General features: G+C 42.5%; 1 protein-coding gene across 4 annotated transcripts in view; it reads left to right on the top strand.

The window, feature by feature from the left end:
* The first annotated feature begins 552 nt into the window (after nt 1–552).
* Nucleotides 553–24,933, top strand: part of HMGXB3 (HMG-box containing 3) — a 59,392-nt gene continuing 35,011 nt past the window's right edge. For 2 of the 4 annotated variants that reach the window (XM_032628590.1, XM_032628587.1), the window contains exons 1-9: nt 564–1,025; nt 3,703–3,841; nt 4,723–4,897; nt 8,463–8,960; nt 10,110–10,208; nt 16,103–16,234; nt 20,604–21,022; nt 23,539–23,714; nt 23,852–23,949. In XM_032628590.1, coding sequence (XP_032484481.1) covers nt 3,705–3,841; nt 4,723–4,897; nt 8,463–8,960; nt 10,110–10,208; nt 16,103–16,234; nt 20,604–21,022; nt 23,539–23,714; nt 23,852–23,949 — 1,734 coding nt within the window. In that variant the 5' untranslated portion in view covers nt 564–1,025; nt 3,703–3,704. Of the gene's footprint in view, nt 1,026–3,702; nt 3,842–4,722; nt 4,898–8,462; nt 8,961–10,109; nt 10,209–16,102; nt 16,235–20,603; nt 21,023–23,538; nt 23,715–23,851; nt 23,950–24,933 lie in introns of all 4 variants that reach the window. The other 2 variants (XM_032628589.1, XM_032628588.1) reach the window with 2 other exon arrangements.

Here is a 24,933-nt window from a genome sequence, read left to right as displayed (position 1 = left end):
CATCGGCGGGAAGGGACAATAGAATCCTTATCTGATTCCAGAGCCTCTCCACATGGTTATTCAGCTCCGTTTGAATCACTCACTACCATTACTGAGTGTGGGACGGTGGGAGAGACGGATTGAGGGCACATCACTGGGGTGAGGAGGACGTCTTCATGCGGCAGTAAGAACCCTGTCCTGAACAAGCCGGGACAGAGTGATGAGGGCTGGGGTCAGGCCTTGAACTCCGTGCTGGGAGGGTGGTGCTCGGGCTCTCCTGGCCAGACGTGGCTTTGACAGGCGAGGCGGAGCCTCGACTCCTCGTGTTCGCCACAGCCCCGCCCTACTTACCTGAACGCCCTACAGCAACGCCCGGGGGCTGAGGGCGTCCACCGTGGGCGGCCGCAGCTTCCTCCTCCTCCCGGAACCTCTAGCAGGAAGTAGTCCGTCCGCCTTAGCGGCCCCCTTCTAAGCCTCTAAGCGGTTTCTAGGGGCCCGCCCCTCAGCCCGGGCTGGACTGTTGCGCCTGCGCAAGGGGTCGCAAGCAGTCACGCGCAGCCGGCCGCTTCCGGCGCGCCGCGAGGGCAGCCGGGACGGGTTTTCCTAGCGAGCCGAGGTGTGCTGCTGCTGCTGGTGCCGCTGAGCCGGTGCCGCGGCGACGCCCGTGTCCCTCCTGTCTTCCTCGGGCTCCCCGGGGCTTGACCCCCGGGGCTCTCGGCAGGCGTCGGTGAAGAGCCTGCAGAGAGAACCTGTGCTCCCACGCCCGCCCTCTACAACCCCATATCACGACTCCGAGGAAGGAGGGAGAGAGGGGCTCTCGCGACTCCGTGCCGTGTGTCGCCGGGCGGGGCCGCGGGGCCGGGGCTCCTCTAGCCCCCGGGATGCGCGCGCGAGTCCTTGTCTCCACTTCCTTGTTGCCACTGCCACGACTGGAGCCGCCTCTCTCCGACAGCGGGGAGCGCGAGTGCGCTGGCCAGCCCCCACGTCGAGCCCCCTGGCCGGGCGCCTCCGGGAATGTGAGCCGCGCGGCTTGCACGCTTCTCCGGGTAAGTCCCACCTTCGAGCGCCGCACCGCACCGCACTGGCTGGGCGCCCACGAGCTGGGAGCTGCGGCTCTCTGAGCCTTGTTGCCTCCTCTACGAAGTAGGAGTAGTGAGCCTTAGTTTCCACCTCCCGCATTCGGTACCTTTGGGACATCTAAGGCCCGTAGGCCGGCCATGGCCCGCTGCTGAGCTGTCAGAAGCCATTTAACGGGGTTCCGAGGAGGATCTGATAGGACAGTGAAAGAGTGTCACAGATTTCAAGTACTGCCTTACTTCTCTTTTACAGATTAGAAAACTGAGGCTTAGAGAGAGTAAGTAGATTGCTCAAGGTCATAGAGCTCTGTGCGCGTCCTGTTAAAATGGGTAACTTAAATTTAGTACCCTGATTTTCTGCCCTCCAGAGCCCTTGGTTTTAACCTTTATATTATCGTGCCTTTTTTTTTTTTTTTTTTTTTTTTGCGTTACTGTACTGAGGCCTAGGATCTGAAAATACTCTTGGACCCAGGCTTAAACCGGGCTACTCAAACAAGCCAAAACTCAGTCTCTTCTTGCCCCTACCCCAATATGATTGTAATGACTTTGTTTTCTAATTTGTTTTGCTCTGGGTGCTAAAACCCTGTATGTCATTCTTTACAGAAGCTCTCCTGCAGTATTGCTTTTCTCTGCAAGACTCAAGGGCTGAGAAGTCAATTATGAAAGGCGAAAAAAGCACATCCCCACATAGCCTTGATTTGAACCCTAGCATCCCTTACCCAATGAAGGCACTGGCCTATCTCTTACCGAGCCAAGTTGTGGGTTATGTTCTCCAGAGTTGCACTATAACAGAATGCAGTGGGGTTCTTTTGTTGTTGTTTTTGTTTTGTTTTCCAATGGGAAGGGAAATCATTTAGACATGGTACAGAACTAGAAAGAACCTTAGGAATAACGTGTTCTTAGCCTCAGGTATATCTTTGAAATTATAAGTGAAAATACCTGTCTGCATTTTCTGGGAGAGGGTTTTTCCCGCTTTACAACATTCTCAAAGGGATTCTTGCCTCTCAAAAAGTTAGGAGCCACTGATTTCAGCCTCTTCAGTCTCACTTGAGGAACAACCGAAATTTAGGGAGGGGAATAGACTTATCTGAGATTGCATGGTTAGAATTTAGACTTGGATCCTGGTCTCCTGACTCAACACACAATGCTTTTTTTCTCATTATAGTTTATCAGATACCTCATCATTTGTGGAGTGAGTTCTAAATGAGACGTGAGTGGGCCTTGTAATACACTTATCAGTTCTGTATTTACTTACACAGCTCCTTCTTCCCAGAATCCTAAATTATCTTCTGACAGATTTCCCAGAGCAACTATATTATTTCTCTCTCATAAAATTCAAGTGGTTTTTGGGAGCCTTTCTCCATCCAAGGATTGAGTCTGTGGGTAAAACTCCAGCTTAGCGTGTGGCCACAAATAAACTAACTCTTCTTGAACCCAAGGATTGAGTCTGTGGGTAAAACTCCAACTTAGAATGTGGCCAGAAATAAACTAACTCTTCTTGAACTAGTCATTGAATTTTTTTAATGCCTTCCTTTCCCTAGGAAAAGCTATTAGTAGGTTTTCTGTTTCTTAGGCCAGTGCTAGAGAGTTAATATCAGTCTGTCAGATTACTGTTTAGACCTGAGTTGTTCAGGACCGTAGTTGCTAACCATGTGTGGTTATTTAAACCAATTACAATTAAAGAAAACTAAATCAATTGAGTTCTTCAATCACACAAGCCATATTTCAGGTGCTCAATAGCCATAAGTAGCTACAGTATTGGAGCAGCACAGATGAAGAACATTTCTGTCATCACAAAAAGTTTTTTGAACAGTGCTGGTTTAGAGGGTTGTGGGTGGAGATGGGAGCAGTATAGTATAATGGAAGAAGGCTCACAGTTGGATTTTTGAACTAAAAAGTCTGCCTTTCAAGTTCCTGGGTGTGGTGGCCTTGGACAGGTCGTTAAGCATCTCAGGCAGAGATGATTCACCTTTAATAATGAACCCTTTTTGTATAGCACTATTCTCAAATGGAGTTATGTCCTTGGGTCTTATCACTATAAGTGTGGTAAGGAGGGTGAGACATCTCTTGTTAATGTGTGAGAGAATTGAACCTAAAGCAGCTAAAGGACCTGCCCAAAGTCATACAAACAAACTGGCAGAATGTTAAGAAACTTGCTACATATTGGCACTTAACACGTTTGAATGAATGAGTGAATCAGTGAAGCATTTTGCTTAAGGTGATGCCATGAGGGAGTGTCCAGAACTGACTCCTGGCCAAGTATTTACCTATTACCATATGGAATTCTTGTAACGTGGGGCTAATCTTTGAGTTGAAGGATTACTGAGCATCCCATGAGTGAATAAAAGTGAAAGGGCTCGCTAAGCTAGGGATCCCAGGTTTGCCTAGTCAGAGGACTCACCAGGTGCACGTGTTAAGCACACGGATTGCCACACCCTTTAGTGATTCTGATTCAGAAGGGCTGAGGTGGAACCCTGGAATCTGAATGTTTAGTAGGTTCCCCAGGTGCTTCTTAGGCTCCATCTGATGAGTTTGGCAAATGACTGAGTCTTAAGTCCCTGGCAGAGATAAGGATCATTGGATCAGGAGGCCGCTCTCCCCTTTAGGGTAGGTTCTTGAACCTTGTTTATGTTTGACTTTCCTCTAGCCATGGATGCATCATATGATGGTACTGAGGTAACTGTCGTGATGGAGGAAATTGAGGAAGCCTACTGTTACACCTCCCCTGGGCCACCCAAGAAGAAGAAAAAGTATAAAATACATGGAGAAAAGGCCAAGAAACCCAGGTTAGCCAACACATTTTGATAGCTGGCATTTATAAACAGAAGCTGCTTGGAGAGCTGTGTTGAAGAAGACTTTAGCCTGTGTCCAGTTTCACTGAGAGTGCCATGTCATTTATTGAAGTCTCCTGATGGGCATTGGGGTTGGGGGGAGACGGTGATTGAGAGTGGGAAGTGGCCGATTGATGCCAGCCGTTGCCATTCCTGTCCAAATCTTGGTCGCGTTTCTAGGCTTTAGCAGGAAATATACATACAAATGGTGGAAGCTCGCTACAAGAGAACCACTGTATTTATTATTAATGCCATTGTTATTTAAATATTTAATTAGGACATCAATAAAAATTTGGAATTACAAATAGCGCCAATGATATCTATAAAGAATATCCAAATTGCAGCTCTAAGCTCCCTCTTAGCTGTGAACACTCCAGACTTCTTGCTGAGGCTCCCAGCACTGGGTCACTTTGATAGTTCTACCTGCTTCCCTCTCTCAGCCTTGGCGAGGTCAGGTGCTGTTGACCAGTGAGATGACCAAAGGCTGTGTAGAAGAGTAGGGTGTGAGTGGTAATTAGTCCTCTAATTAACCTTTTCCTGAAAGTGGAATGACGGGACACCTTTATCTATCTTTGCCCATGTTGGGATTTAAGCCCTGCAGAAAAAGTGGTCATGGAAAAGTAGACCAGACAAGCCTTTGCTTCCATGTTTCTGGAGGGAGAAACCTCCCCCTGTTCACCCTTTGGGGGTGTTATTTAATCTTTGCTTCAGTCTCTATTTAGAGAAATGCTTTTGAAATGAAAAGCTGGGTTTTGTATTTAGCTCTTCACTACTCAAACATTGTAGTATTTACTGGTTGAGTGAGGGAAAACCTTAAGAAGTCCTTGCTTCCTCAGGTCTGCTTACCTTCTGTACTATTACGACATCTACCTGAAAGTGCAGCAGGAGCTCCCCCACCTCCCTCAATCTGAGATCAATAAGAAGATTAGTGAGAGTTGGAGGCTTCTCAGTGTGGCCGAGAGGAGTTACTACTTGGAGAAAGCCAAACTAGAGAAAGAAGGTTTGGATCCTGTAAGTAATTTTTTTTTTCCTCTTCTTCAGCTAATACCTCCATTGCCTTAGTGGTGAGGCTTTGGGGAGTCCAACCCCCTGTTCTCCGGTTTCCTTCTCTCTTCTTAGGAAAACTTTGAGTTGAGTCATTTTTACCTTTCTTGAGTCTGATATTGTCTGCTTCTTTTTTTTTTTTTTTTTTTTTGGCTTCGCTGCGTGGGTTGGGGGATCTCAGTTCCCTGACCAGGTACCAGGTATTGAACCCAGGCCATGGCAGTGTGCCAAGTCATAAACACTGGCCCGCCAGGGACTTCCCTGTTTCCATTTCGGTCATGCCCTGCACTCTCTTTACTCTTTGCTTGCAGCAGTACATGATCTCCAGTGAGCCATAGGTTCCTTTTCTGAATTTTAGCAAAACTTGGAGCCACTTGTCCTTGTGGGTAGTTAGTGTTATTTTTCTTTTATAGAGTAGCTTCTACAGGCATTTTCCCTACACCATGAATTTTCATGTTATCTATTGAGTGTAAGTATAATTAATTTGTGTTGTGCTCACCACTGTCAGTTATAACGTAATCAGCAATTAGGCTTGCAAGTTTAGAGGTAGACACAGCTGCTTTATTTAAGGCCACATTCTTTTGTTACCACTGGTGACTGGTGGTGTTGAACTGTGCTAGAAGGAAAAGTGGAAGGCTAAAGGTGAAATTGATGGAGGACATTGAGCCTTTGAGTGCTTGGATTAAAGAATAGGCAAGGAAGCACTGAGGTTTGTGTCTGTCAGCCATTTTGTTATTTCTAGTTCACAGGAATAAAATGGACTGACAACTGTTAACACTGCTGTTTTTTTAAATTTATTAATTTAATTTATTTATGGCTGTGTTGGGTCTTCGTTGCTGCGTGCAGGCTCTCTCTAGTTGCGGCGAGCGGGGGCTACTCTTCGTTGCGGTGCGTGGGCTTCTCATTGCGGCGGCTTCTCTTGTTGCAGAGCACGGGCTCTAGTCACGTGGGCTTCGGTAGTTGTGGCACGCGGGCTCTAGAGCGCAGGCTCAGTAGTTGTGGTGCCGGGGCTTCGTTGCTCTGCGACATGTGGGATCTTCCCGGACCAGGACTCTAACCCATGTCCCCTGCATTGGCATGCGGATTCTTAACCACTGCACCACCAGGGAAGCCCTGCTGTTTTTTTTTTTTAAAACTGAAATTCCTGCGGGGGAAAAATAACCTTGTTATTGCAAGCTGAAACCTTTTAACCTTAACTCCTTTTTTTTTTTTTTCAATTGAAACAATTGTCTCTAACTTCTTTTATAATGAAGAGCAAAAGTTCTTCAGGAATGCAACAACTATGCTATAGCATAATGGGTTGTATTTCCCTTAGTGGAGCCCATCTGCCACTGATTATGCCATTTAGATTATTTTGTCCTTGTTGGCTTGGCATTTACCTTCTTGGAAGAGCTTTGTGTTACCTACAGTCTTGGAGATGCCACTCTGTACTTCTCCTATAGATGATTTGTTTGTAAACTGTGAGTCTGGGAAACAATCCCTGTGGAGAGGGGGAGGTGGAGTCAAGGAAAGGTACACATATTTTTTTTGGTTTCTCCATTATAAGGTCACAGACTTTTTGCCCATGATATAAGAAAATTTTACCTAATCTTGGAGTGATATGGCTTTTAAAACCAGACACTAATATAGGTCCTTATTAAGGCTTTTTAAAAAAAAAATTTAAGTAGATCATCTACAATGATTTTTCCTTATCCATATGTAAATTTATATCTACCATCATCTTAACCACTACCCCCAAGATCATTAATAGACTAGCTCTAATATTAACTAGCTGTAACCTTGGAAGAATCACTTAACCTTTGAGTCCTGCTTTCCTCATTTGTAAAATGGGGATAATAGTATCTATTCACAATGTTTAAAATGGACAATGTAAAACACCTAGCTGAGTTCTGACTTGGTGAGTAAATAACACTCTTTAGTAGATTAAATGTCCAGTGACCATATAATAAGAAAAGGTGGCATTTAATGAGCATCTGGAATGTACCAAGACAGGCTTTATATGCTGTTTGACCTCTCCCTGATTACCTGGTGTACAGATGGGACCCTCCTGCCTGCATACTTAGGGAGCCTCTCAGAGACCTTGGGGCAGGCTGTCTCCTTGGCAGCCCTTCAGGTCTCCTGCCAAGTGTCTGGGCCCATGGTTCCAGTGTCATTCCTTACAGTCTGTAAGATGACTGCCATTCATGCTGCCCTGGTTTCTTGTGCTTGGATTTGTTGATTAAGTCCAGACCAACCTATGTATTTGCCGCCATTTAGTCTTGTTCTCTTGACCTGTCTGCTTCAAAGCGTGACTTGAGAATATCATTTCTTCATTATCTCTCCAGTAAAGGCTCCATAAAGGATTTGGACAGTCTGCTTTCATGTTTCATCTCAGTGCTTCTGTTAACTTTCATCTCTGAGTGCTTCCTTTGTACCCTAAGTAGTCTCATTGACTTCTTGCTTTTGATTTATTTAAGGATCCTTTTGTAATTGATGCTTCTGAAATTATTTTTTGGTCTGTTTAATTTCAGTTCTCACTTATCTGTTCATTTTGAACTTTTCTATCTTCCTCATTGGGTAACTTTCAGTTTAAATTGAAAAAAATAAAAGCACCTTTTTCTTGGTGCCAGTTAGCCATGCAGAGCTGTGCTTCCAGTACCTGGTCTCCTTGCTCCTTAGAAGACCTGGCCTGGAGTCCCACCTTTACTACTTACTAATTCTGTGTTTTGGGCAGGTTTATCCTCCTTGAGCTTCAGTTCCCTCATTTGTGAAGTGGGAATAATAATAGTACCTAACTTAGTAGTATTGCTTTAAAAGTTAGGAAATTATTTTCTGAACCTTAAGATCCTAGGTCATTGTTAATATTTATATTCTTCTCCCTCCCCATCACCTCCCAATATATTCAGTGCTTATCAGATAACCACTTCCCTATACACATTCTCTCGTGAAGCCTTATTGATTGATAGCTTTGTGATCTGTTCATTCTCTTCTTTGCAAGTCTGGAAGAAGCCAGTGATATCAGAATCCTTGCTTGCTGCCCTGAGATCCAACATGGCCTGTTGGTTTGTATTTGATGCTTTTAAAGGTTTCACTGAGCATTATACATTCTGGTATCTAAATCTTCAGCTACTTTGGAATCCTAAAGTATCAGAGCTGGAAAGGAACTCATAGATAGCCAGATTCAGCTCCCTCGTTTTACAGATGGGGCAGCAAGGCCAAAAAAAGGGAAAGGATTTGTTTAAGACTATGCCAGACCTGGGATTTCAGCTCACAGTTTAAGATGCCAAGATCAGTGCCCTTTCTGGAATCTAATCCACATTATCTGTCTCTTATGTGATTGAGTGAGTAAGTTACATTGGCTCAAGTGTGATTCAGATGACGATGACATTGCTATTGGCAGAGGCTGACCCTAAGTCTTAGGTCAAGAGAATGGAGTCTTTCTGGTTCCTTTGCAGAAAAAAACGAAGAAAAAAAAGGCTTATAAGTATATATCTATGTGGTCTTATTCCATTTATCTCTGCTTGTCTCCCTGACCTGGCTTTTTCATCCTCAGAACTCTAAACTCTCTGCACTGACTGCTGTGGTTCCGGACATCCCAGGTTTCCGCAAGATCCTCCCTCGCTCAGATTATATCATCATCCCCAAGAGCAGCCTGCAGGAGGAGCGGAGCTGCTCTCAGCTAGAGCTGTGTGTGGCCCAGAACCAAATGTCCCCTAGAGGACCATCCCTTGTGTCCAACACTGCCTTGGAGACAGTGCCCAGCCATGCAGGCATGGCAGAACAATGTCTGGCTGTGGAGGCCTTAGCTGAGGATGTGGGAGCCCTTGCCCAGCCAGGTGCTGTACAGGAGATCACCACCTCAGAGATCCTCGGACCGGATGTGCTCCTAAATGAGGCTTCCCTGGAGGTAGGGGAGAGCCACCAACCTTACCAGACAAGCCTGGTAATTGAAGAGACCTTAGTGAATGGCTCACCAGACCTCCCCACTGGAAGCCTGGCTGTGCCCCACCCCCAGGTTGGGGAGAGCATGTCAGTGGTAACAGTCATGAGGGTAAGTGACTTTGGTTCTGATGATTTTGCTTTACCTGGGATTGTTAAAAAGGCAGCTAGCACCATGCAGTGTGATTCTGAAATAGTGGTAAGTAAGAATACTGGTGTGGCATTTCTAGTTGGACTGCAGTTCTCTTCAACCTTTTTGTCCCCAGGCTTGGTCCAAGTCCCCAGGCTTCAGTTTCTTAGGCACTCCCACCAACTCCTCTTGCCCAGTATAGCCAACATTTTCTTCACATGAGATAAGGTATATTAACAGGAGGGATGGGGATGATATTTGGACTGTCCATGAGTCAGAGCCAGGATCTGTCTGGCTATTAGTATTAGTTAGAATTTTATGTTCCCTTAAGATTGTTTCAGCAAACACAATGGCACCTTGAACTGTTCAGGAGAATTTTTTAAAATAATCTTGTTGGGCACAGAGTAAGTAGGAAGAAGGAAGTTCTCTTCAGGGCCAGGTTGATGGGACTCATAGCTGAGAAAGAAGAGGGAGGTATCTCCCCAGTGGCTTTTCTGTCATGCCCAGTTGAGGAGAAAGAACAGTGATTTATGTGATTCCACAGCCTGGTCCCCTGGAAGTGGAGAGTTGGGGAGCTGCCACCATGCTATTACTCCGGGTGCGATGGCATCCTCAAAGAGGTAGTTGTTCTACTTAGGCTAGGAGGACCAGCATGCAGTGGCCCCTATGGCCTAGACGGATGAGAGCAGATAGCCCTGCAGAGGATTCTGTGCCAGGCGTAAATCTCTTTTATTACTTGTTGCCGCAGTGCTGTTTATGATGATGAAGCATGCCACTGGTTAAGGCAGATTAATAGGTTGCTAAGAACATTTGACAGGGTCAGAAGAATTGGGTTCTTTCACTAACTGCTTATGTGATCTAGGAGTTCTGAGTCTCTTCAGAACCTCAGTTTTCTCATCTGTAAAATGAGGAGAGCACATTCCTTGTGGTACTGGTTTTCTCTGTCTCAGTTTGTTCTTAATTAAACTTTTATTTTGAGATAATTATAGATTCATTCATTTTTTTGATGTGCCCGTTGGATAAGCACATTATCTATGGTTATTGGACTTGATTGGTCTTCAGTGTCGTGGATGGTCCTGGGTGTTCTTCACTCCCTCTCAATAAAACTTTCTTCTCTCCATGTACCTACAGGATTCCAGTGAGATTAGCTCCTCTGCGCCAGCTGCACAATTCATCATGTTGCCTCTTCCTGCCTACTCGGTTGTGGAGAACCCCACCTCCATCAAACTGGTCAGTGTGTGGGGAGTTCAAGGAGATTAAGGCTCCATAAGAATTCTCTTCCAGGTAGTTTTCTAAAAGTCTTAACAAACTTAGGACATTGGGACTGGCAAAGATCTCAGAGGTTTTTCTGGTTCAGGTATTCTTAACTGGGGGTGAGGGAGTGGGGGAGGGTCTGTGAATGGACCTCCGCAGGAACCTCCTCAAGGAGGTCCAGTTGAATGGACCTCCATGAACTCCTCAAGTTACATACAAACTTTTCTCCTTGAGAGAGTATTTTCCTGGGATAGGTTCCATGGCTTTTATCAAGATTTCTGAAGCAGGGCTTCCCTGGTGGCACAGTGAATGAGAGTCCCCCTGCCGTTGCAGGGGACACGGGTTCGTGCCCTGGTCTGGGAAGATCCCACATGCCGCGGAGCGGCTGGGCCCGTGAGCCATGGCTGCTGAGCCAGTGCGTCCGGAGCCTGTGCTCTGCAACGGGAGAGGCCACAGTGGTTAGAGGCCTGGGTACCACAAAAAATATATATAAATAAAATAAAATTTCTGAAGCATACGTGTTTTAGAAAAATTGAGGGATCACTGATCTAATTCAATCCTGTTATTGTGCAGGTTAGGAAAAAGGTCCAGAGAAGAGTTAGGACTTGTTCTCTCTATGATTCAAGGCCACTGGGCTGCAAAACAAGGCAGAACGAGGACCCTGGGTCTTTTGATTCTCAAATGTTTTTTCCATCACACACTGCAGCATGTGGGCTGAGATTTATTCCTAAATATCTCATGTTTCTTTATGATATTGTAAATGGTATCTTATTTTTTAAAAAATATTTATCTATTTGGCTGCATTGGATCTTAGTTGCGGCATGCAGGATCTTTCATTGCAGCACGTGGGCTTCTCTCTAGTACATGGGCTCTCTAGTTGTGGCCAGTGGGCTCTAGAGCGCCCAGGCTTAGTTGCCCCACGGCATGTGGGATCTTAGTTCCCCGACCAGGGATCAAACCCACGTTCCCTGCATTGTAAGGGGGATTCTTAACCACTGGACCACTAGGGAAGTCCCTGTAAATGGTATTTTAAAACTATTTTCAATTTCTAATAGTTCACTGCTAGTATATAGTAATACAATTGATTTTTTGCTTATTAAACTTGTGTGCTGCAAGTTTGCTAATAAACTCATGTATTCTGCTAGCCTTTTCGTAGATTCTGTTGCATTTTTAACATAGATGGCAGTGTTGTCTGCTAATAGTTTCATTTCTTCTTTTCTGATATGGATTCCTTATTTCTTTTTCTTGTCTTATGGTTTTGTCAAGGACCTCTCCAGTACAGTGTTGAATAGAAGTGGTTAGAGCCGATATCTGTGTTTTATGTGTCGTCTTAGGGGGAAAGTATTCAGTCTTTCATCATTAGGTTTAATATTGGCTGTAGGTTTTTCAGAGATACCCTTATCATGTTTAGGAAGTTATTTTTGCTGGGAGCTTTTATCAGGAATGGATGTTGGATTTTTCAAATTTTTTGTGTGTCTTTTGAGATGGTGGATTTTGTCAAAATTTTTTGTGTTTTTTTTTTCCTTTTTTAGTTTGTTAATGTGATTAATATGATTTTTCAAATGTTAAATCAACTTTGTGTTCCTGGGATAAACTCCACTTGGCAATGATGTATTATCCTTTTAATATATTATTGGATTGGATTTGATAACATTTTGTTCAGAATTTCTGTATCTATATTCACGAGGGATATTATTGGTCTCTAATTTTCTTGTACAGTGTTTGTCTTGTTTTAGTATCAAGGTAGTGCTTACCTCATGGAATGAGTTGTGAAATATTTTCTGCTTTTCCAATTGTTTTTGGAAGAGTTTTGTGTAGTACTGGCATTATTTCTTCCTTTAATGTTTGGTTAGAATTACCAGTGAACTTATCCGGGCCTGGAGATTTCTTTGTGGGAAAGTTTATAATGGCAAGTCCGATTTTAAAAATATATATAGGACTGTTCAGATTATCTATTTTTGAGTGAGCTTTGATAGTTTGTCTTTCAGGGAATTTGTCCATTTCATCTGAATTGATAAATTTATTGACATAAAATTGTTCAAAACATTCCCTTATTCTTCTTTTAAAAAGCTGTGGTAAAATATACATAACATGAAGTTTACCATTTTAATCAATTTTAAGTGTTCAATTCAAGTGCTGTTAAATATATTTACAATGCTGTGCAATCATTACCATTATCCATTTTCAGAACTTTTTCATCTTCCCAAACAGAAACTCTGTATCTATTAAACAGTTACTCCCCATTCCCCACCCCACCTGTTTCGACCCCAAGCCCTGGTAATTGCTGTTTTACTTTCTGTCTTAGTATTTGTGTGTTCTAGGTACCTCAAATAAGTGGAATCATGCAAATATTTCTTTTTTGGTCTGACTTTTTCACTTAGCATAATCTTTTCAGGTTCATCTATCTTGTAGCAAGTATCAGAATTTCATTCCTTTTTATGGCTGAATAATATTCTATTGCATGTGTATACTATATTTTTTTATCTATTCATAAACATTGATGGACATTTGGTGTGTTTCTACCTTTTGACTATTGTGAACAGTGCTACTATGAGCTTTGGTGTACAAATGTCTGAGTCCCTGCTTTCAGTTCTTTTGGGTATATACCTCAAGAGTACAATTGCTGTATCATGTGGTAATTCTATGTTTAAAGTTTTGTGGAATTTTTATCCTTTTAATATCTATAGAATTTGTAGTGATTTTACTTCTCCATTACTGATACTGGTAATTTGGGTCTTCTTTCTTTTTTCCTGATAAGCTTGGCTAGAGGTTACTGATTTTATTGCTCTCAGAGAACAAGGTTTTGGTTTCATTGTTTTTCTCTATTGTTTTTCTGCTTTCTGTTTCACTCATTTCTATCATTCTTCTGCTTACTTTGGGTTTAATTTGGTCTTTTCTAGTTTCTTAAGGTAGAAGCTGAGGTCATTGATTTGAGAGCTTCTCTTGTAACATAGCTGCTGCTTAGTGCTTCATTTCCCTCTAAGCACCGCTTTAGTGGCATCCCCCCCCAATTTTTTTTTAATAAATTTATTTTATTTATTTATTTTTGGTTGTATTGGGTCTTGCTGCGTGGGGCTTTCTGTAGTTGCAGGGAGCAGGGACTACTCTTCACTGTGGTGCGCAGACTTCTCATTGCAGTGGCTTCCCTTGTTGTGGAGCACAGGCTCTAGGTGTGTGGGTTTCAGTAGTTGTGGCACACAGGCTCAGTAGTTGTGGCTTGTGACTCTAGCGTGCAGGCTGAGCAGTTGTGGCTCATGGGCTTAGTTGCTCAGCAGCATGTGGGATCTTCCCGGACCAGGGCTTGAACCTGTGTCCCCTGCATTGGCAGGCAAATTCTTAATCACTGTGCCACTAGGGAAGCCCATCCCACAAATTTTGATACGGTGCAGTTTTCATTTTCATTCAGTTCAAAGTATTTTCTAACTTACTTCTTTAACCCATGAGTTACTTAATTATTTTCCAGATATTTGGGATTTTCCAGGTGTCTGTCTTTATCAGTTTCTGATTTGATTCCATTATGGTTAGAACTTTGTATTTTATAAGGCCTGAATCCTTTTAAATTGATTGCAGTTTATTTTATGGCTCAGAATATGGATTGTCTTGATAAATGTTCTATGTGCACTTGAAAAGAATATGTATTCCTGCTGTTGGGTGGAGTGTTCTATACATTTCAGATTAGGTTGAGTTGATTGATAGTGTTTCTTATTGATTTTGTATCCTTCCTGATTGTCTACTGTTTCTGTCAATTATTGAGAGAAAGCATCCATCTGTCATTGTAGATTTATCTGTTTCTTTTTGCAGTTCTATTAGGTTTTGTATCATGTATTTTGACTGTTATTAAGTCCACAAACATTTAGGATTGTTACGTCTTCTGGATAAACTGAATGCTTCTTCATTATGAAATGACCTTTATCTCTGGCAGTATTCTTGCCTATGAAATCTACATAGTTCTGATATGAACCTTTCTTTTGATTATTGTTATTAACAAAGTATATCTTTTTCCATCCTTTGACCTGTTTGTACCTTTGTATTTCTACTGTACCTTTTTTGGTAGGCAGCATATAGTTTGGCTCTAAGAGCAAGACCTATCTGATGATCCCTGCCTTTTAATTATAGTATTTAGGCTGTATGTATTTAATGTGATTATTAATGTGGTTTGGTTTAAATCAGTCCTCTTACTATTTGTTGTTATTGTTTTGGTCCTATCTGTTTTGTTGTACTTTCTTTTGAAATCATTAAGTATCTTTTATGAATCCATTCTATCTCCTTTGTTGGCCTATGAGCTATTAACTTTGTCTTGGTTATTGTATTGGTTTCTTTTAGGATTAATAGTACATAGCTTTAACTTGTCACAATCTGTCTTATCCTCTAAAACCCCTGCTGTGGATAAACAATACTTTCTTCGATAAGAAAGTTGTAATAAACTAATTCTTTTTCCTGAGCCTTTCCTGTTCTGGAAATTTATATTCTTTCATGGTTTAATAAGTGTCAGCCAAGCTCTTCTAGAAATACTTAAGAAGGCAGCATCAGCCTTGAACACTAGCATTATTTCCTAAAGTCATTTCTATAAGTTGCTGTTCAGGAGTATTTCCAAATTCATGGTAATTTATTTATAGCACTAACTTTGCCCTGAGGGTATATTCAGAATGAATATTCCATGTGGGGCCACAGTCTGAGAAAAGATAAGATATAATGTTTTACCCATTAATAATAGTCTCACAAACTTTTTGCTCCTCAGGATATATCCATTAAGCAGAAAGGGCAGGTGATTTTACAGAAGAGGAAACCAGGGGCCCAAGAGCTAAGATGACTTACCCCCAGCTCATTCAGTATGTCAGTGACAAAATTGGAACCCAAACCCTGGTCTCTTTCCTTGGTGCCACACAACTTCACACTCATCTTTGAGCTGCTATCACTGTCATAATCACCTTTTCCTTAGGTGTTCTGGCCAGAGGTAGCCTAGAGGCAGCTTGGTGTTTCCCAAGGGAAGTTTTTGCTTTCTGGCCAGGCTAGGGGGGGTTGGGATTAGTAGCTGAGTAAACCATAAGTGACAGAACAAATCTGATAGGGAAGTGTTTTCTTTCCAGCATTAATCAAGAAATGGAGTGTGGCTAATTTCTATTTGTAGCTGAAATGTAATACATTCTGTTCAAAGGGAAATCATCGGAGATGGTGCAAGCCAGTGGCTGAATATATTTGTATGCAGATGATCAAATTCCTGTGGAGTGTCAGAGGACCTGGTTTCAACTGGAGTTCCCTCTCATTATTTTAGCGACTGGACTGTTTTTTTATATCTTTGAACCCTAGGTCCTAGGTTCTCTGATTTTTAACTAACGAGAATGAAGAAGCAAATTCTTTGAAGTATTGAGAGCCAGAGGGTGCAGCAGGATGCATGGAAGTAATCTTGACCAGGAATCAATAAGATCTGTCTTCTGGGTCTAGCTCTGTCCTTGAGTCACTACATGATTTGAGGCAAAGCATTTAACTACTCTGAACCTCAGTAGTAATAATACTTCATAGCATTGCTGAGAACATTAAATGAGATATTGGTAGAGTGTTTAGCACTGTGTGGTACTTTGCTTAATTAATTGCAACTCTTCTTACCTTTATACTTCTGGTACCTAACTCTGTAACTTTGGGCAGCTGTCTTTCTTCATTTGAATTCACTTTCTCCATTTCTAAAAACTGAACTAGTTAGTTGTATCTTAGGACCTTTCCAACTCTGACCTTTTAAGATACCATGAATCGGCCTTCAGCAAGCTGGTATCCTCCTGGCATTGTTGTGGTTATAATGGTCATCAGGATCTGACAGAGATTAGACTGTGGTGTTGATTCTGACTTGCTCTTTTCTTTTTGTTTTTTAAACACAGACTACTACGTACACCCGACGGGGCCATGGGACGTGCACCAGCCCAGGCTGCTCCTTCACATATGTCACGAGGCACAAACCACCTAAGTGCCCTACCTGTGGTAACTTCCTAGGAGGGAAGTGGATCCCAAAGGTAAAGTTCATTGGCCATCACTGCTTTGGAAACCGCACAAAGTAGGCTTATTATTCCCTTTAAGAACAGATGACTTAAATTAATATTCATTTAATTTTCTGACGACACAAATAAGTCAGTTTCTTTCTTTTTAAAAAGAAAGAATAAAATGTTATCCGTAATCTCATACCATCCAAAGAAAAGCTATTGTTAAGATTTCAGTACATTTTCTTCCAGTCTTTTTCTGTGGATATACAAGTTCTGTATCTTGCCTTTTTTTCCTTTAACATATCATGCCATTAAATATTCTTCAAAAACATTATCTTTAATTGCTTCATAGTTTTCCATGAGTGACTACACCATGTTAAATCATTCATTTCTTGTTAGGGTTACATTTTTTTTTTTTTTTTTTTTTTTTTTTTTTTGCGGTACGCGGGCCTCTTTTTTTTTTGAGGTACGCGGGCCTCTCACTGCTGTGGCCTCTCCCGTTGCGGAGCACAGGCTCCGGACGCGCAGGCTCAGCGGCCATGGCTCACGGGCCTAGCCGCTTCGCGGCATGTGGGATCTTCCCGGACCGGGGCACGAACCCGCGTCCCCTGCATCGGCAGGCGGACTCTCAACCACTGCGCCACCAGGGAAGCCCCAGGGTTACATTTTTAACAATCCGCCCTCCACACTGACTGCTTAGCTATTCACACGCACAGCACACATCTCATTCCCTAGCTCAGAGTCCTTTTAGTTTCATATAGTTCCTATTAAAAGTGGAGGTCTTTAACCCGATATTCAGGTCTCCCATAGCGTAACGTTCCAGATGTATACCTCTGTCTCCAAATAAATGGTGCTCAGTAAGTAAATGAGCGTTAGAGCTGCGCCCCTGTGACGTTCAGTTCGGCACATGTTCGTTACCTGTTGTATGCTGACTACATGAATCATACATACTTGCCACATTTTTGATATAAATTATTTAGGGACAAAAGGACTAGAATAGTCAGGTGGTTTTATAGAGAAGATGGTTTGGAAACATCAGTAGAATTTGGGTAGATAGAAGAGGAAAGAAGGCATTGTTTTTGTGAAAATAGCTTAGATTAGGATTGTGTTCGTCATGTGTTTGACTCATGGTCCAAACTCATTTCTGTAGAGAAAACTTAAATAGCAGCATACTTACGTTCCTTTGGGCGGTTTCCACAGAATAACTCTCAGAAAATTACTGGATGGTGACTTTTGTCCTCTGGCTGAGTGTTGGAGTTCAGGATAGCACCAGTTTCGGAGGCAGAATAGGTTAATAATTAAGAATACAATTCTGGAGTCAGCTTCCTCAGTTCAAACCCTACTTCCCAAGTATTTAGCTTTGTCACCCTGGGCAAGTCATTTTATGTCTCTGTTCTTGATTTAGGCTTCCTTTCATTTGTAAATGGAAGTTAACAATAGTGCCTACCTCATTAGGGTTATTGGAGGGGTCAGATGAAATGATCCATGCAAAGTGGATGGCACATTCCTAGTGTATTGAATATTTAATCCTCAGTAGGGCTTCACTGCTTCCATTGTTGGCAGCAATATAATTAATATTAAGAGCAACAGTAGAGACAATTAACATTTCAAGGGGCAGGAAGTACCTAGGGCCTTGTGGAGTTTTTAGTGTGCACTGTGAAGCCATTTCATTTATTCCCACCCTAATTATTCTCCCAAAATGTACTTCCCCAGCTGCAGTAGGAAGATTGAATTGGATAGTTGTTGGACTCCTCCTTGGTCCTTCTTCACTGATGCACAGCAGGTCTGTCAAATGACCTTATTTCCTGTGCTTTTGCATGAAAGAGTGTAACCGATCCTGTGCCTAGTCTGCTTCAGATTCTGTTTTTACTTTGGTTTTCTTTCCTTTTTCATTTTGTCTTTTTTTCCCCCTTTGATTGAATAACTTGAGCCATTCTCTTTTTGAGATCAAACTCATGACGTGAAAACAGTTTTTTTCTTAGCTACTTGTCCTGTCTTTACTTGCTAAGTCAGAATATTTTTCCCAAAGGTTTTTGCAAGAATTACCACGTAAAGAGCAGATACTGTGATTTCTAAATCTCATAGGAACAGAATACCTGAGTGTGAGAAGAAAAAAAGTAACAATGTAGCATCAATGCACTTAAAATTTTAGAGATAAAGGTGACGTTGGTTATCAGCTAGCTCAACTCCCAAATTTCCAGCTAAGGAAAAAGAGATTCAGGAGAAGTGACTGGTAACATTCACATTGCTAGTTATGCTGTCGCCTTTTCCACTAAACCATACTTCTCAGGCATTGCTGTGCTGTTTACCTGCAGAATCTTAAGATTTCCTGAGTTCTGATTTTTGAAAGAGCAATTATAAATAGTTTCTAAAAGCTCCAAATGTGTCCATGCCAGTCAGGAAATGACTCACCTTTTCTTATATTGTTCTGGAGTTCATACTGGCTAAAATTAGCCCAAGGAACATGTGGCACAGTTCCCAGTGAGTTGGATGGAACAAAAGATGGTATATAAGGCTCAAGGTATGGTATATAGCTCAAGGCCTCATTACTGTGGGCTCTCTGATAGCAGTAATTGAGGTCTCTGATCGAGGAACTGGTAGTATTTGCCTTCCATCTTGAAAGAAAGTGACATCTAAAAAGGGCAGGCTGAGTTAAGGAAATGTGAGATCACCAACTAGAGTTTTTTGCTCTGATTGCTTAAATATCCAGTCTTCCTGCAAAGAATTTTTGTCTATAGCCTACTTAGTGGGCAGTGTTCTGCTCAAAGATCTCATCTCAGGGGTTTAGTTTATCTTGTCTCCTGTTTTTCTGCTGACTCTTCCTTCTTTAGCAGTCAGTAAGCTCAGTACAGTTTACTTGGAATTTTTCTTGTCCTCATGGTTTGTAATTGTGTGTTAGAATCTGAGAATGCTTTACTGGAGATTTCTTAAGGTCGTCTATATTGATTCCTAACCAGAGGCACCGTGTTGCCCAGAGGGACTTTTGAAATGTAAGGGGTTTTTGATAGTCAGTGACTGGGAGATAATACTGAAATTTAATGGCATTGGGCACAGATGCTGAATTTCCTGTGAAGTGCAGGGGGTCCTGCCCCTCCACCATGAAGAGCTGGGCCACCCAAAATGCTATCTTGCTGCTGTTGACAAACACAGAGCTCTCTTATTCCATAATGGGAAATGAGGAATCAGCTGAAGCTTGCCTTAGGTGACATAAGCAATTAGGTTGAAGCAGAGCCTAGGCAGAGTGCAGCTTTTGTGTTTTGTCTCCTAGTTTATAGTGCCTTTCGCTATTCACGTGGAAGGAAAAAGCCTTTGAGACCTACCACAGAGATGACCACTGTTAATTTTTTTTTTTTTTGGCCGTGTTGGGTCTTCGTTGCTGCGTGCAGTCTTTCTCTAGTTGCGGCGAGCGGGGGCTACTCTTCGTTGCAGTGCGCGGGCTTCTTATTGCGGTGGCTTCTCTTGTTGTGGAGTATGGGCTCTAGGCACGCGGGCTTCAGTAGTTGCAGCATGTGGGCTCAGTAGTTGTGGCATGGGGGCCCTAGAGCCTGTGGGCTCTAGCGTGCAAGCTTAGTAGTTGTGGCCCTCGGGCTTAGTTGCTCCATGGCACGTGGGATCTTCCCAGACCAGGGATTGAACCCGTGTCCCCTGTATTGGCAGGCGGATTCCTAACCACTGCACCACCAGGGAAGTCCACTGTTAAATTTTTTTAAGTGTTCGTGTGTACATATATGTATGTAAACCTCAGGTCTGTCTGAGATAACAGCAGCTGGTATTTTTAGTGAGTCGGAACCTTTTCTAGCATGTAATTAATGTGTGTGATCTGATTTGACCCAGTGAGAAGTTTGTGGTGTATGTGTAAATCAGCCTTACGCTGACTTTTAGGACTCAACCTGAAAGAATCTGGGAAAAAGATGAGAGTTTTCCCCAGTGGAGTTGGAAGCATTCAGTCTTTGCGACATTGTGACCACATTGTGATTAAGTGAGTCTCATAAAGGGACCACCAAGATAAACAACTTAATACTTCTAGGCCCAGTATGGCAGTATGTCAGCCTCTTTGTAGACATAAAGGAGAGGGCCTTGAACAATCAAAGGTCGAGGTAAAACAATGTCAGCATTTGTTCGCTGAAACCTGAAGAAACATGTCGTTAAGAAATTTATTAGAATAGGCTTATCCTAACTCGGACATTGAATACAGTGGTGAAAGGGAACTGGAATCAGAAGACTTAGGTTCAGGCCAGTTTTATACTTGGGATCTGAAGTCAGCCTCTTCCTTTCTCAGCCTCAGCTTCTTATATGTTCCTCATACATTATTGTTACAAGGGTCAAATGAGAGAATATTTGTAAATGTGTTGTCAACTGTAAAATGTTATATGCATGAAAGATTTTCTTTTTTTTTTTCTAGGAAAAGCCAGCCAAAGTCAAAGTGGAATTGACTTCTGGAGTCTCCTCCAAAGGCTCTGTGGTTAAAAGAAATCAGCAGCCTCTCACCTCCGAGCAAAATTCTGCTAAGGAAAACTCTTCCAAACTGACTCTGGAGAACTCAGAAGCTGTAAGCCAGCTCCTAAGTATAGCTCCTCAAAGAGACGTGGGTGAGGAGAATGAGTGGGAGGAAGTGATCATCTCAGATGCCCATGTTTTGGTCAAGGAAACTCCTGGGAATCGTGGTACAGCAGTCATTAAGAAGCCAGTGGTCAAGAGTGGTGTGCAGCGTGAGGTCTCTCTGGGGACAACTGAGAATGACAGTCCTGGACTAGACGTGCCACCACCAGCTGAGGGGACCAGCACCTCCAATTCACTCCCTGCTCCTAAAAAGCCTACAGGGTAACCCAATGTGTTTATTTTTTTCCCCCTATTTTAAAAAATATTTATATGTTTATTTATTATTTTTTTGGCTGCATCAGATCTTAGTCGCGGCACATTGGGATCTTTTGTTGTGGCGTGTGGGCTCTTCGTTGCTGTGCGCTGGCTTCTTTCTAGTTGTGGCGCGTGAGCTCCAGAGCGTGCAGGCTCAGTAGTTGCAGCATGCGAGCTCTCTAGTTGTGGTGCGCAGGCTCCAGAGCACGTGGGCTCTGCAGTTGTGGCATGCGGGCTCTGTAGTTGTGGTGCGTGAGCTTAGTTGCCCCACGGCATGTGGGAATCTTAGTTCCCTGACCAGGGATCGAACCGGCGTCCCCTGCATTGTAAGACAGATTCTTAACCACTGGACCACCAGGGAAGTCCCCCAATGTGTTTATATATTACAGCATTGTGTTTAGAACAGCAGCTTGTGTAGTGCCCTGTGTTTATTTTGTCCCATGTCCTTACAGCATTCCTGAGAGAGATAGCAGAGCCCAATTCATCGTTTGTATTTTAGAGATACAGAAGCTGAGGCCTAGAGACATTTATTTGCCTGTCCTACACTCTGCTGTCTATTCACTGCTGTCCCGTTCCTTATACATCTCTTCTTGTCAGTCTCCCTAAAGCAGTTATTACAGAGTCTTGTTGGTACAGGCTGTGGGCAATGTTACAAACCTAGTATCCAATTCTGGATACTGCATTTGAAAAGAGAAGCCTTATTAGGGCATCTTTATATAATAAAGATTCCTGTCCTGGTGGTCAGAGAACTAAATTCTGGTTGTGACTCTGTCCAGGGCTTCTGTTTGACCATGGGCATAGTCACTTCATACCCATTTTCCCCTCTGAAAAATCTTGAGTTGGGTGTTATAAAAGAGAATCGTATCCTCAGTGGCTGACCACACAGTCTGAAAAAGGTTGTGTGTAAAGCTTGCAGCCCAGTGCCTTGCAGATAGGAGAGGTCCGTAAGTGTGGGCTGTTTTTCCTCCCTTTCTTGAAGGCTTTCTTACCTTAGAGGCTTGACTGAATTCTCCATGTATGTAGCTCCTTTACAGAGGCAGCTATGGTCTTAAAATGGAAGGCTCTTTTTTGTTTATATCATTGGTTCTCAAAGGGGAGCAGTGCCCCAGGGGACATTGTGGCAATGTTTGGAGACATGTTTGGTTGATACCACTGGGGAGGGAGTGCTACTGTCATCAAGTGGGTAGAGGCCAAGGATGCTGCTAGACATCCTACAATGCACAGGACAGCCTCTTGCAACAGAGAATTATTTGGCCCAAAATGTTAGTAGTGCCAAGGTTTAGAAGTTCTGGTTTATACTATTACGAGTAAAAAACTTTTATTGTTGAATAGAAAATATATTCACATAGTTCAGACTGAAAAAGTGTAAGGAATATATACTGAAACAAATCTTTCTGTCCCATCCTTGGGTGCTCCATTCCCATTTCCCAGAGACAATATTCCCAACTTTCTGTGTTTTTGGAGATAATTATAAGTATATGCAAACAAATAGGAGGTATGTGTGTTTATAATTAATATCGTTAAATTTTAGAAGTCAAGATGTCGAAGTATGTATGTCACGCTACCATTTGTGTAAAGAAAGGTAGGGAAAAAATACATGTGTGTACACACACACATATATATATATATATATATATATATATATACACGTACATAGTTGACTCTTGAATAGACATGGACTTGAACTGCGTGGGTCCACTTACACGTGGATTTTTTTCAGTATGTATGTACTACAGTACTACATGGTGTGCAGTTGGTTGAATCTGCCAGATGTGGAACCCTGGATATGGAGGGCTGTGAAGTTATCAGTGGACTTTTGACTCCGTGGGGGTCAGTGCCCCTAATACGTGCTATTCAAGGTCAGCTGTGTGTGTGCGTGTGTGTGTTATATATATATTTTCCCCCCACCTTTCTTTACACAAATGGTAGCATAACATACATACTTGGACATCTTGTCTTTTAAAATTTAACAGTATACTTCGAGATGGTTCCGTGTCCTTAGAGAGCTTTGGGGCAGGTGAAGCACTTTAGCAAATGTGTATTGAGGCCTTCTATGGGCAGGCTTTATGCTCAACACTGGAGCTACAAAGATGAAGAAAACATGAACCTTGTTCCCCAGGGTCTCTCAGCTGCCCTCATGTGGGAGACTGATACACTTTAAATACTTGGGCTGATTAGAGGCAAATTAGATGTTACAACTACAGTAGCTATTGATATCCCTCACTGTAGGCACTGTTTTGCACTTTTTTATCTTCATAATGACCCCATGAAGTACATGTGATTGCATATTACAAACGAGGTAAACAGAAGAGTAAGATTTCTTGCCCAGGGTTACACAGCTATTTAATGGTTTAATTAATGTCTAAAGCCTGACAGTTTAACCAGGACATTATTCTAATAAAGTGCTATCTGAAGATTGCACTTCGGTTTTCTTCCCCCTGGTCTGGAATTTCTAGGAGAGCTCCCTTCTTGTTTTTTTTCAGAGTTGACCTGCTTATTCCTGTGCCCAGAGCCCCAGAGCTTAAAGGCAGAGCACGGGGCAAGCCCTCGTTACTGGCTGCAGCAAGACCCATGAGAGCAATTCTTCCAGCCCCAGCTAACGTGGGTCGAGGCAGCAGCATGGGACTGCCCAGGGCCAGGCAGGCCTTTCCCCTGAGTGGTAAGGTCTGGGACAGATTCGGGAGGAGGGACTCTCTAAAGGGAAGGGGACAGGAGTGGGGGTTGAGCATGGAGGTGAGAGACTTAGGGAGACTCTGAATGCACTTAAGTCACCAGTCTGGCTCCTGGTTGTTTCAGATAAGACACCCTCTGTGAGGACTTGTGGCCTGAAGCCAAGCACGCTGAAGCAGCTGGGCCAGCCCATCCAACAGCCATCTAGCACTGGTGAGGTGAAGGTAAGACCCTTTCCCCAGAGCGGGAGCCATCTGTTGGGGGGGCGGCTGGCAGCTCCGAGAACAGGGCTTCCATTGAGTGTCTCAAAGCCATAGGCAAAAAGCCTATTCTTAACACTGGTAGAACTGTGGGAGGAGGGTTAGCATGAATGAGTTATCTGTTTTTTAATTAGTTTCTTTTTCTGGTTATAAAAATGAATGCATGTTTTAAAATTTTTATTTAGAAATAATTAAAACAAGAAAAGTTGCAAGAGTAAAAGTAGTACAAAGAGCACACATGTACTCTTTACCTAGTTACCTATTGTTAACACATTAGCCCATTTTGCATTATGATTTGTGCTCATTTGTCTTCCCCATTGTGTGTGTGTGTGTGTGTATGTATGTTTAAAATACACATAATTTAAAGGTAACATGGCCTTTTACTCTTTAATGCTTCAGTGTGTATTTCCTAAGACTAGAGATATTCTGTTACTGAAACATTGATACTTTATCATTTGTATTCCAGTTTCGTCGGTTTTATCCAGTTGTGTCCTTTATAGCATTTTCTACGTTAGAACAGGATCCGATCTAGGATTATATGCTGCATTTAGTTATCATGTCTTTTTAGAAAAAATGAATGCATGGTTGTTATAGATAATAAAGAAAATTCAGGTAAGGCAGAAAGAAAATAAGTCTCTTCTGATCCTGCCACCCAGAAATAACTGTTATTGATGGTCTGGTGTGCGCTCATTCAGCCAAGTTCTTTCCTGCATTAGCCTGTGTTTATCTTTTAAATGTAATTTTTTAAACCTAAAAGCATGGCTCTTTTTCCATGTACTGGTTTGTAACCAGTACAGTTCATTCCATTTAATGATAGAGCTATTAAAGATTTCTCAGGTGTCAAAATTGCATGTGTTCAAGTATATTTATTATTAGATTTTTTTTTTTAGTTCTTTTGCCATTTGTGAGTTGAATATGATCAAAGATCCCTAAATCAGCACTTTTGAG

This window comes from Phocoena sinus, chromosome 3, assembly GCF_008692025.1.
Source record: "Phocoena sinus isolate mPhoSin1 chromosome 3, mPhoSin1.pri, whole genome shotgun sequence".
Classification (NCBI taxonomy): domain Eukaryota; kingdom Metazoa; phylum Chordata; class Mammalia; order Artiodactyla; family Phocoenidae; genus Phocoena; species Phocoena sinus.
The sequence above is the reverse complement of the archived record's forward strand: the minus strand, read 5'-3'. Positions and strand labels throughout refer to the sequence as shown.